The 13497-nt window shown below is 37.7% G+C and overlaps 1 protein-coding gene across 2 annotated transcripts in view; it reads left to right on the top strand.

Annotated features, from left to right (window-relative positions):
- LOC131701484 (monoglyceride lipase-like) overlaps positions 1-13497 on the top strand; it is a 79442-nt gene that overhangs the window by 18198 nt on the left and 47747 nt on the right. For both annotated transcript variants that reach the window (XR_009308820.1, XM_058999423.1), the window contains exon 4: positions 10873-11009. Coding sequence is in view for 1 of the 2 variants with exons in the window: in XM_058999423.1 (XP_058855406.1) it covers positions 10873-11009 (137 nt within the window). In the remaining variant the exon portion in view is untranslated. The remainder of the gene's footprint in view (positions 1-10872; positions 11010-13497) is intronic.

The raw sequence follows: 13497 nt of genomic DNA, 5'->3' as shown, positions 1-13497 counted from the left end.
GGACTCCAATACACAATAAATTAAACAACCTTGCTTCACAATAGGCTGACTTGCTCACAGAAGTAATACTTGGAACTGGACAAGCATTTATGGACGGAATGACCATCTCTCATTCTTACATTTTCTTATGTTCTTAAAACAGACAAGTGTTTGAAGTTATAAATACATTTGTCTAAAAGTTCTAATGTGGGGTTATGAGAATCACAGCTTCTTGCCAAAGATATTTATCTGACTAGTGGAGTTCTGTCAGTACTGTATTATCCTAAGCGCCTGGGGTCTTCTCTCAAAGACAGCAGGCAGGATACTAAAGTGATTTAAGAAAGGAAATTAAGATAGACTCACAGTGAATCCCTCACACTTAGGGCAATGCAACCTTTCATTTAAATTAGTTTTCTAAATGATGCATTTAAATAAACTAAATAGACTCATAAGAACAGGGAGTTACATTTTCTTTTTTTAGCACAGCTGTCATCTTCATTGTGGACCAGATGTAATTAGCTTCTGTTAGACTCCCACCAGTCAGATAGTGTGGGCAGCATCTTCAATACAGTGCTATGTGGTGAGATCTCTTGTTTGTTGGTGACCTAGCCTTCAATTAATTGCAAAGAAAATGATGTTCTCTGAGATTTTGTTCTGGCAGTGTTCTCATTTAAAAAAACACAATGGTTATCCACATAATTACATTTTTTTTGTATTACCTGTTTTAAAACCTCTGTTCCTTTAAAATGCACTTGACATTTCACCGTTGTATCATATTTTTTTAAACAGTACACCGTCTCCTTGCTTTGAGTTCACTAATGTGTTTAAGTTAAGCTTTGCCTCGGCTCTCCTGGCTGCACATGGGTGTGCCCGGCCTAGTCTACGGGGACACTATAAACATTTTTTCAGTAAATCAGGGCAGAAGAAAGCGTCCCAGTGCTGTTGAATAAGGACATCAGCCAAGGCTGTATCTAGAACGCGTTGCTGTAGACACATTCACAGGTCTTGTCTTGAATTGCGTTAACTGGCTCGCTGAGTCTTATATTAACCCAGAGTGGTTCGCTCAATACAACAATTAGCCAGTTTAATACTAATGCTTTATTAAACTGCAAAATCCACATGCAATACGAAAAAGGCATTAATGAGCATAATTACTTATTTCGGTGACAACCGAGTGTGCAGTCTTCATCCCTCTGGTCTAACAAAGGATCTGCAAACAAGCCTTTTAATACCTAACCTGTGGTGACATCATTCTTCAACCATTCTTTCTTTTGCAGCCATTTTCCTGTATAGGTTGGCACCCTTTTGGTTTTTCTAAGGTACTCACAATTCATGCATTTGACACACACACACCCTGCTAGCAAGATATATTGCTACAAGACATTACAACAGAACACACGACAACCTCCATGTATCCTACCCAAATAAGGAATGCGTCCTTATCAGTAATTTTCATTTAAAAGCTCAGGCTTTGTGCTTTCCATTGATATCAGGCATGCCTTTATGTGTACTTTCTACCACCCCCTCATTCAGTGCTCCAGTGCTGTGACGCGCAGCAAATCGATAGGTTTGTTCAAGTGCCTGTAACTCAAAAACGGAGCTAGGAACACAGTCATGAAAGAATAAGCTTGGGGCTTTCCAACGATATCTCACGTGCCTGGATGACATGTTCCTAGAATAAACTACAGCATCCACGATACAGCGGTGCCTTCACTTGCTAGGAGACAGCTGTGCGCATTGGGCGTCTTATCCATTTTGCATAGCATAAACAACACATTACACCAAATGATGGCTAGAAGTAAAGGAAAAGCAAAATAAAGTGTTCATATACACATTTCCATTCATTCATTTACTCCACTTGTTAGTTTTATGGCTTTATTGCTGGGGTCCGGTTGGACCAGGAAAGTCAGTTTTACAACGTGTCCTTATGCGGGTTAAGGAAATACACAGACCAAGCACGGCAACATAGAATAGAAAAACACATTACAAAAGCAACATCTTATCAACAACATTGCTCCAGAACTCCAGCTGCGGCTTATCTTGGCAGAGTTTCGATTGATCAAATCTACCTCTAAGCCTAGAAGTGATTTTTTTTTCTCTCTCAAATATACCGCGATAGCATAAGCGTTGTTAATGATTTTACACATTTTAATAAGTCGTTTTTAAGGGAGGTCATCTTTAAGTTTATGGATTTTATCATTAGTGTTACTATGCGGTTACACTGCTTAGTTACAGGGTAGTAACACAGCATGTGCATGTACAGTATGATTCAGTGTTACTCAATGCCTTTGAGCTTTTTGAATTATAGTCGTGGGATAGTATAGCTGTCTTTAGTCACAGCCCAGTCTGCCATGTGCAACTCTTCCATGACAATGAAAGAATAATATTTGTTTCTGTGGTTATGTATGCAAGTGTCAGCAGTCAGCAACCATGAGATTGTGGCTGCTTCCTGCTTGGAGAATTGGAGAGGTTTACAATTACAGTCGCTTGTTGTGTTTGAGCTTCTCTGGTGGTTCCGGTTTTATTGTTTTTATCAGAACTGGACCAGTTTGGTTCATCTTTCTAGGGTAGCCTGTTCATGTTTTCCTATGCTGTGGTGAGCTCTGAAAATTAGGAAATGACAGGAGCATTTTCAAGCTAGCAACAATTCTTGAACAATTTGGTGAAATAGAAAGTCAAATCGACAAACGTGCCTTCATCAGTGTGAAGTATTTTAGTAATAAAAACAGACTTAAAAAAAAAATTCTTTACATAAATGATAATTTTGCGAATAGGACCGAATGGCTTTAAATTATATATTTTAGTTGGCGTGTCCAGTTTAAATGTGCTGACAAATAAATATTTATCCATTATCTAAATATTTAAACTAAACTCAGAGCATCGGGCACTTAAATTCATTAAGTAGGTTATCCATTTGCTTCGTTGTTAGTTGACAAGTTTATTTAGGCATTCTTAGGTTGTGTTTTTTCTGAGGCTGATTTCAAATTGATTCCAGATGGATGTGCAGCTTGCACGGGGGTGTGCGCTTTCCTTCTGTGGTTAAATAACAGCTTGTTTCCCCCTATATAAGCCTCTAATAATTCATTGGTATTTCATGTTTTTTTTTTCTTTTCTGCTTTCTTTCATTGGTAACACTTTCAAATAACGGCTGCAAATTCATAATTAATTCTGAGAGGAATAACACCTGAATATCTTCAGCACTTCATCTGAGTTCTAAAGTAATTCATTTTGAATTAATTCATGTGGATTTAATTACCCGTATTCATTCCATGTTCCTTTGTAACAAATGATGTTGATCACATGTATAAAGCATGAAATCATGCATGAGTGAACACTACTCACAATCCTCTGGTGGGTGAGTGCATGCATGCCTTATACATGTGATCAACATAATGGTACCCAACGAGGGCAGAATTCTGACCCCAGTGGTTGAAACAGGTCATGTATTATCCATGTTCTTTGCATTTTTATAAACTATAGCATGCATGCATTCTCTAACATTGCTCCAGATACTGGGAGATAATAGTAAGATGTTGGTCTTTGCAGCATATGGTTGGTGGTTTGCATTCAGCCCTTGTGTTGGCATTCCATTCAATGGGCTGTGATGCCAATTTATTACAAGGTGACAGCCTGTACCGTCTGTAGTTGGTTCAGAAGTTCAGAATTTAAATTGGTGAGTAGCTGTAAAATACCATGATCCTACAATTGGCAAGGATAGTGAATGTGAATTATGGAGGGTTTTCAGGAGAAGAAAGAGTCCAGCTCTCTAATGGGTGGGAGAATTGGGGGTTAGCAGACCCTCCAGTGGTAGAAGTCGTGAATCAGGGTAAAGCGTCAAGTTTCTTTTCAAACGGAAAATGTTGACCTTTTGATAAACTCACTTCTGTGCAGGCTGCTACATGAAGTTGATTCTACTGCTTTCTGTTGCTACCTAAACACAATAAATAAAAGTGCAATACATTGGTTCAGGATGAACGAAGCAATTACACTGCAGCTTAACAATACTGTCATTCTATCTCTACTTTTAGTTAGATTATTACGAGTACATAGAAAACTAAAAATGCAGCTGGAGTCTAATCGGACTGCTGCTCTGGGCATTTAGTAACACCTTCATTTCCAATCCATAAACTTCTTGGGAAAAATAACATTTCATTTTGCTTAAGTGTTGTCAATTCCGCACAATCATGTTACACTTTTACCTAACCGTTTATCTAATTGTGATGAAACTTAGTCGAGATATTCTTAAGCACATGAACATAAGAAGAATACTTTCGAATTGGAGGCAGTCATTTGGCTGTTGTTGAGAGAACTGTATTAGAATCTGGAAATATAAATATACATGTGTCACCTTCACATTTACTAAAGAATCACTTATCCAGTTGTGATAAAACTTGGTTACAACATTTAGAAATACTGAAACGTAATAAATGAAATGACAAACGTTTCAACTGCAAATCTTTTTCAATGCCTTTGAATGATTGCGACCATGATTGTGAGTATCTGTGGATACATGGTGTAACCTGCTTGTCTCTTCTTAGGTCATTATTACATACACAGCTGTGGCCAAAAGTTTAGCATCACCTAGAATTTTAGGATTGAGGCATCGTTTTAAAAAAGAAAAAAATCTACATGAACATAATGTTTATCTTTTATTTAACATCATGTAATCGTCATGTAAACAAAATGTTTACCTGAAGCCATAATAATAATACAGTATTTCATGTTAGATTTCGAAATGTCACATTTTTAACGTAAAGGTTTCATTCGACTTTATGAAGCAAAATGAGTTCATTCTATAGGATGATGCAGAACTTTTGGCCATTGCTGTACATAGGATGGATGTAGGCCACGGTGGTCTTTTTCATTATACTGATAACTCTCATTTTGTAAAGCTGATTTCTACAGCAGTAAATCATTTTTCTGAAGTATGTTCTTAAGATCAACATGAAATGTTGATCTTTGCCTTACATTGTGAGCTTTGTCTGCGGTACTAAAGTCATTTGTCTAGATGTCATGAAAATGCTTGCTTGCTGTTTTACTTAAAGCTGATGCTAACCACTGTAAAGGACAGACTCACCAGAGAGGTCTTAAGTATCTATTTCCATCTCAATCAAAATGCACTGTATGCTAAATTTAAGGCTCTAAGTTGTTTTAAATGATTATAAGTAACATAGATATTTATTTTGTAATATTGAGATATAACATACAGCAGCATTCAATGTACAGCTATGGCCAAAAGTTTTGCATCACCCTATAGAATGAACTAATTTTGCTTCGTAAAGTCAAATGAAACCTGCTGAATAATGTTATGTTAACATATTCAATTGCATACCGGTTTCTAGTTTTCCATATACTTAACGAAAAACTGACAAATAAAAAAAAATGTATTCAAAATTTAACATAAAATACTGTGTTACTATTATGGCTTCTGGTAGACTCTTCCGATATCATTTTGTAGTTTCTTTGATGCATGATGATAAATAAAATATCTAAATTATGTTCATATAGTGTTTTTTTTTATTCTGTTGCAATCCTATAATTCTTAGTGATGCAAAACTTTTGGCTATAGCTGTACAGCCCATAATAAAAAGGCACAGTGAAAAATCTAAATATGTTTGAATTGTTTAAAAATAAATATGCAATTACAGGCACAATATCCTACAACCAGCTCTAAGCCTCTGGTTAAACTGGTCATTATTCCTGACTTGCGCTAGACTGTGGTCTTATTTTCCACATACTGTGGTGTTGGCAGTTATCTCACCGTGTAAAATATGGACTTTCTTGTCTGCAGTAGAGAATTCCTGAGCCTCGGGGTAGGACACTAGAACTAAATGCAAAGTTTTGATCACAGTTCTAAACCATTACCTTCATTTCCCTGGTCAGTTCTTAATGCATGCTGTTCAACCTGCAGGAAATACAATTACAGGGAGCTTTGGGAAAGTAAGATGCAATTAACTCGGGTATATATTTTAAATTGTTTAAACCAGTAGCCTATAGATAGATGGATAGATAGATGTTTTTGAATTCAGTCAGGGTTGGTAAGAAATTGAAAGTTGGGGACCTGTATGGAGGGAGTTCTGTTGGTCTTGGATGAGATTTTAGTGAATAGGTGTCCTTTGGCACTTTTCACAAAGTACCAACTCATGAGTGATTTTAGAGTCTGTTTTTTATGAATAAAATCAAGTTTGATATTCCTTAAACTGTAGTAGAATGTTGTTGAGCTCCATGAAGGTTTCATATCAAAATGACATTTTATTTATAAGCAGACTTATAAGACACCATCTTTAATTACATTTGTCAGCATTTTTTTTTTTACTGCACTGTGAAGGCAATAAGGAGCTATTGTTCATAAATAAGTTGAGAAGCGTATATCAAACCTTTTGAAATACCCTTAGAAATGTTTCCCATAGTTAAAGATAGCAAAGTGTAATACATCCTAGGGGAAGCATGGTCAATCATAGGTAGGCATTATAAAGAACAGGGTATGGTAAAGCATATTAATCATGGTGGTCTATGGCAAATGCATAGTATAACTATGGGAAAGACCTGGAGAAGCTGGAAAAACACTGTAAACTTTTATAAGGGTAAAAGAATGTGAAAACGATATAAGAACAGCAGGACCTGTGCCTGACGCATTTACATTAGCTGTCTCACTAGAATGCGTGATCACACTGTGACCAGCGCAGTCTTAAACCAGTTTCATACTTGCAGGCGTTGTTGATCTTATGATTATACAACAGATATTTTAAAATGTGTGTGTATTTGGTAAACTATTCCCCTATTTGTCTAATCTTGCATGGACATGTGTTTTAAATACCCTTTGCAAAGGTTTTTTGGTTGGGTTTTGATCCAAGAATGACATGTGTGGCGTGAGATTAGACTCAACAGCCTTGCCATGTGACGTTCTTGAGAAAAGCAAGCGTGCAGCAGACTCAAACTGAATAGCAAAGTAAAGAATATGATACATACAGCTATGGCCAAATGTTTTGCATCACCTACAATTTTAGGAATGTAATTTAGGTATTTTGTTAGATTTCAAAATGTCAAATTTTTCAATTTTCAGTTTTTCGTTAAGTTATATGGAAAACTACAAAGCGGTATGTAATTCATTATGTTAACATAACATTATTCTGCAGGTTTCATATGACTTTATGACACAGCATTTTTTAATTCTGTAGGATGACGCAAAACATTTGGTCATAGCTGTACACCTTCATGCATATCATTTTTTAACACCACAACACTGCTTTAAAAGCCATTGAAATAAGAACAATTGGACCTCATTTCAATCCTTGTGTATGAAGATTGAAATGCATGAAAAGTAGTTTTGACAGTTTTACTGCAGCTGATGCAGCGGATCGCACTGCGTTTGACACAAGCAAGATGTTAGACAGCGTGGTAGAATTCTCATTCTTGATTTTTAAACTCAAATTCCTTAAACCCTAGCCAAAAACACACAATTCCATGCTGCAAAGATTATTTGTACTCATAATTCAAAGAATATAACTGAACAGTTCAAAACATGACCGTACGTCCGGTTTTGAAGCAAGGGGATGAATACCAGCATCTCTATCAGTGCATCAGTGTCTTTTTAGGTTATTTTTGTGTAGGGCTCAGTAACTGTGCTCACTGACTGGCCAAACAAAAAATAGCTCAGTTTAACCCTTTGTTGTATTGCTTCCAGTATTCTGGTCAATCGATTAAGTGGCTATTTTTTATTTGGGGCGGGGGGGGGGGGGGATGCTGAAAGTGTTGATGGTAAGATATGCTTGAATAATTTTAATGTTAATCATCAAATGATAAGTTTATCTTTTTTTTAAAACACTGGATCTGTTTAATATTTGTTCAATTTGGGCAAAACAATTGAAAAAAAGAAATTACTTTTGTTGTTTAATCGTTTTTTCCAGGATACTGCATAACAAGGGGGGCAAAGTCAAACCAAATTAGTGTACATTCCTTTGCGATTGCTTGGTATGCAAACCAAACAATAGTACAGGGCTTAAAGGGTCATCTGTGATATGCATAAGTCATGCATGCACAAAAAAGAGAGGCCATAAAAACGACAATACCCCTTCAGCCTAATGGATTGAGCAATGGGGTACAGAGGGTTAACTCTTCTTTTGAACACACTCCTCAAATCATTAGGGGCTGAAGCGGTATTGTTGTCTTCAAAAACAAAAATGTCCTGTCTGTCCAACTGTTGAGACATCATGACAGATAGACAGGGATATAGTGAATATATCTTAAATGTGAAGGATTCACCGAATTCAGCCCAGGAATGTACCTGAACAAGACCTGGAATTAGATCAAACATGAACTGATCCTGACCTTTATTACAAGAACACACAAACATTAAAGGGGATGTTATCAAAGCTGTTTACTGCAGTCTGTAATTTACTTGTTTATTTAACAGAACTAGCGCCAAACAACTGGGTAGTTTAATTGCAGGTTATTTTTCATTGTGTACAGTAACATGGAATAAATAGCTCTGAGAATAGACACTTTATTATGGGAGACTTTAACATTTCCACATTCACATCAGACTTAAAGAGCAACTTGGTGTAGCCAGAAAATGTACTTTGACATTATATTATTTATTTGTTTATTTAGCAGATGCCTTTATCCAAGGCGACTTACAGAGACTAGGGTGTGTGAACTATGCATCAGCTGCAGAGTCACTTACAATTACGTCTCACCCGAAAGACGGAGCACAAGGAGGTTAAGTGACTTGCTCAGGGTCACACAATGAGTCAGTGGCTGAGGTGGGATTTGAACCGGGGACCTCCTGGTTACAAGCCCTTTTCTTTAACCACTGGACCACACAGCCTCATTCTGAGAGCTCTATTAAGAACATGCACTTTGACATTAGACCTTATTCTGAGAGCTCTATTAAGAACATGCATTTTGACATTGTACCTCATTCTGAGAGCTCTATTAAGAACATGCACTTTGACATTAGACCTCATTCTGAGAGCTCTATTAAGAACATGCACTTTGACATTAGACCTCATTCTGAGAGCTCTATTAAGAACATGCACTTTGACATTAGACCTCATTCCGAGAGCTCTATTAAGCCCAGGGGGACTTTAAACATCTGAGATTTAAAAAACCCCCTAGGATGTGATAACTGGAACAAAAAATGAACAGCAAGAATCCATTATTTAAGACAACTCTGATACCCATATGAAATGTACCTGTAAGAAAACAACATACCAATATAAATTTCTCCCACTTCAAAGCATGTACTTGAAACATGTAATTTTAACAGGTCGGAGGCAGGGTGCAGAGTGACCATGCACTCCCCCAGCTACCCACTGCACCAAGCAGCAAGGCTGATTAGCACACAAATCAATAACACAAGAGCATCACACAACACTGCACTTACTCTAGTCATACGATAATGGCCATCTGTCCTGCCTTAATCAACTACCACACCTACAGCAATGATAATAGGGCTCTGCACAACACACTTTACGTGTTTGAATGTCCTGCACGCACATTAACTCAGGATGAGGGTTCTGTAGCTTTACCAAATGGGATTCCAACCACTGACTTTAAATTGCTTTTGAATGCAGGTCTTAAAATGTAGTTGCCAATGTTAAGAGTTTCAAACTGCAGTATTATAGCAGTAGCCAATGGTAATCTCTTCCCCTTTTTTATTGTAGTGTAGTACTGCTTTTTAAACTGTTGTTCTCACAGGATGTATTTGTCTGCACATCTGAGCAGCACTGAGTCTCTGAGGAGTCTAGCTCGCATTCTCTAGCCTGTGGAATCTCACTCTTCATCCCAAGATCATGCTAAATAAACACTGCACTATGTGTTTAATACATAAATCCATATGTCAAATGCTTTAATAGGAACCCGACCAAAAATAATCATTTCCATACATTGTTTCTACAAGCTGTTATTTCCCTTCTGACCTGAATTTATTTTTATTTTTTCTTGTATGTGAATACAGTAACCCTTCATTTTCAAAGCATGCAGTCATGCACGATAGGAACAAAACCTGAACACCAGCAGTTCATTTGATGACCAATCTATCCGGTCAGGCTGTGTTGTTCTAGGCAGGCAACTATTTTGTCAGTATTGACTCCTCTCTGGAATCCCATGCCCTCAATGGCACTGCTAGCATTTTAAATCGAAGATCTGCCTGCCTGCCTGTGTCACGCTTTCCCATACTGCTTATCCAATTATGATGAAACTTGAAAGTGACATTCCTTTGCAAAAGTTATTCTAAAAATGGTATAATAAAGCACCATGACTGTCTGCTCTTATGTGACACATATATGTAGATAATCTGGTTAGTAGGATGTTAGGATCAGTGTCTGCCATGTGCATGTGTACTTAGATCCATGCAGTGGATGTAGATCTTGGTTATCTACAGCTATGACCAAACGTTTTCTATCCCCCTATAGAATTAACTAATTTTGCTACATAAAGTCACATGAAACCTGCTAAATAATGTTATGTTAACATATTGAATTACGTAACCTGTTTGTAGTTTTCCATATACTTAACGAAAAACTGGCACAAATTGAAAAATGTGACATCTCCAAATCTAACATGAAATACTACTATTATGGCTTCAGGTAGACTTCTGCAATATCGTTTTGTACTTTCTTTGGTTGCATGATGTTAAATAAAATATCTAAATGATATTTTTAATTGTGTCTCAATCCTTAAAGTCTGGGTAATGCAACGCTTTTGTCCACAGCTGTGCTTTTTCCTGTTACTGATAATTCTGCATTTCCAGCCGTGGTGGGGGACGCATGTCACTGAAACGCTTCTTGTTATTACTGTTTTATTATCTTACATCAAGGCCTTGTCCCAGGCATTGCACACTGCTGCTGTGTGAAAGAGTTATCCTTTTAAACTGTTTCTTGTATTCTGCAGTGGGTCACGGGCAGAGCCAGGGAGACCGGATGGTGATCTCCGACTTCCAAATCTTCATCAGGGACACCTTACAGCACATCGACATCATGAAGAAGAGCCACCCAGACCTGCCTGTGTTCTTAGTGGGACATTCCATGGTACACGCCCTTTTACTGTCATTATTAGAATGCTTTTGCTAACTGGCATCCAGGCAGTTCAGAAAGAAGAAAGAGAGAGACTGAGGAAGCATGGGATTTGTTGCATATAAAGCTCCTGCACTGATATATTTTTTAATGTCTGTGCGTTAAAGTTACCAGACCAGTTCAAATATGCAAAAGACCCCTAAATTCAAATGGATTGCTAGCGGATATGCCAAGGGTAAAGGACGCCCCCTAGAACAATGAAACATAACCAGTAGCAACAACAGCTCATTCCAAATGAATTCAATGCATTTGTGGCAACATTGAGCACCTGCTGTATAGACATGTTATAATAGCAAGCTCTGTGATGCAAGATGCCAGCCATATCGGTCTTTTCCACTGTCCACTGTTGCTGCCGGCCAGGTTTGATTACTCTACAGCGCAGTGTACTGTCTGGTTTCTTTGGGTTTAATTGGAACATTTGGGGAGCAGCTTTAACATTACAGTAGCAGCAGCAGTAGTTAAAGCAAAGTACAAATCATGATTATGGTTCTTAATGTAGAGAGATGGCTGGATGCAGAGATACTGTACAGCGGAGAGTCACATTGGTAATCACATAAAAGGCCACTCTGCTTTATAAATTGGCAGCATTACATGAATGCGTTTCTATGGGTGAATCAATTACCAAATGGCCAGCAGCATCAGCCCTGTTATTGCAGTCTGTACTTGGTTTACCTGTAATCATTCCTGGCTGTGGATGCACTCAGCGACAGGGATACAGTGAGCAAACTTGTGTTTCTTACATTGTACATAACAGGGGTTTACACTACAGTATGTTATTCAGGAGAACTTGTATAAATGATTTCTGATTCTCTGTTAATCAGACATGTTGAATACCACAGAAAGGCAAATCTACACACCTCATGTGCCTCACGGTGTTAGTCATGTGTATTACATAATGAGTGAAGCGTGTCTCATTCTCAGCCTTTGAGAACCTGATCGGTAAGAAAGAGCCTTGCAGTGTCTGTTAAAGCGGATCAGGTCTCAGTGAAGGGAGGATGAATAGTCAGTGCAGGGAGGATGCTGCTCGCACAGCAGTCATCTCGAGCATGGCTGTGCCAAAAAGCGAGAAGACCCATTTGGGCACTGTAATGCATATGTTTAAACAAAGGTGCTGACCAATATAAGGTAATGTCTATACTGAAAGGAATTGTCTCTTGTCAGTTCACAAAAACTTGCTGGAAATGATTCATAAAACCTTGTTTCTTTGTGGTCCAGAATTGTAGAGACAAGCTAGGTCACACACTTAGTGATTGTTCTTCTAGTGATCCACACTACTCAAAGGTTTATCGTTCATTTCATTTTATTAAACAAACATAAACAGTATAACAACAAACATATCTCCGTCCACAACGCGTTTCGACTCAACGAGTCTTTGTCAGGTGGTGAACAACAAGACAGTTGCTATTTATACATCATCATTAAACACTCAATTATAACTGGCAACATTAAATTAAATAATTAAATTGATTTATTAGGACTGTATGTATGTATACACACACACACACACACACATACATACATACATACATACATGCATACATACATACATACCCCCTGATAAAGACTTTTGGTTATTACAACATTTCCCCAGGAACCAATCCCGTCTCATAGACTTTAAAGTTAATGCAATTCTGATATTAGCAACTGCATTAATCTTGGGCAAACTAGCCCAAGATGAGCGCTAATCAGGTTCTGTGAAACCGGAAGTGTTTTACATAATTTTATTCAACATCTTTGCAAATATTCTGGCCTTTATTTAAATGTATAGTGTATTGTGCTCTTGTGGTGTCCCAAAATCTAGTTCAATTTTACACTAAAATACCATATACTGGTATATGTTTATAGCTTTAGGTGATATAACCCTGGGTATGCTTTGTTTTTGTTCACAAAAAACACTCCTTAATAGTTTAATCTGATTTTAACAAGCTCCCCTCTTGAAACCTCCCTGCATCTTCATCGGCCTCTAAGCCAGAAAGACACACTCCTGCTACTGCTTGAGCCCAGCTGTTAAAGGCTATTAATGACATCTCCCATCTCTACACTGGTTGAAGCTAACAAGATAATTCCATGTCTTACCTGTTGTGAACTTCTATTAGCTGCAGCACAGGGATCTCAAATGTGCAGTTTTGAAAGAAACATGTCATTTTGAAAACATGATGTACGGTGCTACACTACAATAAAGAAAGTTTTCAGTTGCTATGTTGTACTCTCAGGAAGTCTGTTACACTTGCTTTCCTTTCTCATTTCCCCTCAGTATAGTCCTCTGGGTCGAAGCATCTTATTGGCTACAAAGCATGTCAGTCATTAGGGAAAGCAGCTGGTTGGTTACTAATAGGTAAGACGACCCTGAAGGGGTGGGGACAATTTCACTCTCCAGGTGACTGTGTGAAATGACCATCAGAGTGTATATTATCAGAAAGCATGGCTTGCAAACATTTTGTTT

This window comes from Acipenser ruthenus, chromosome 25 (assembly GCF_902713425.1).
Source record: "Acipenser ruthenus chromosome 25, fAciRut3.2 maternal haplotype, whole genome shotgun sequence".
Lineage (NCBI taxonomy): Eukaryota > Metazoa > Chordata > Actinopteri > Acipenseriformes > Acipenseridae > Acipenser > Acipenser ruthenus.
Note: the sequence above shows the minus strand (reverse complement) of the source record. Positions and strands in the feature narration are given on the sequence as shown.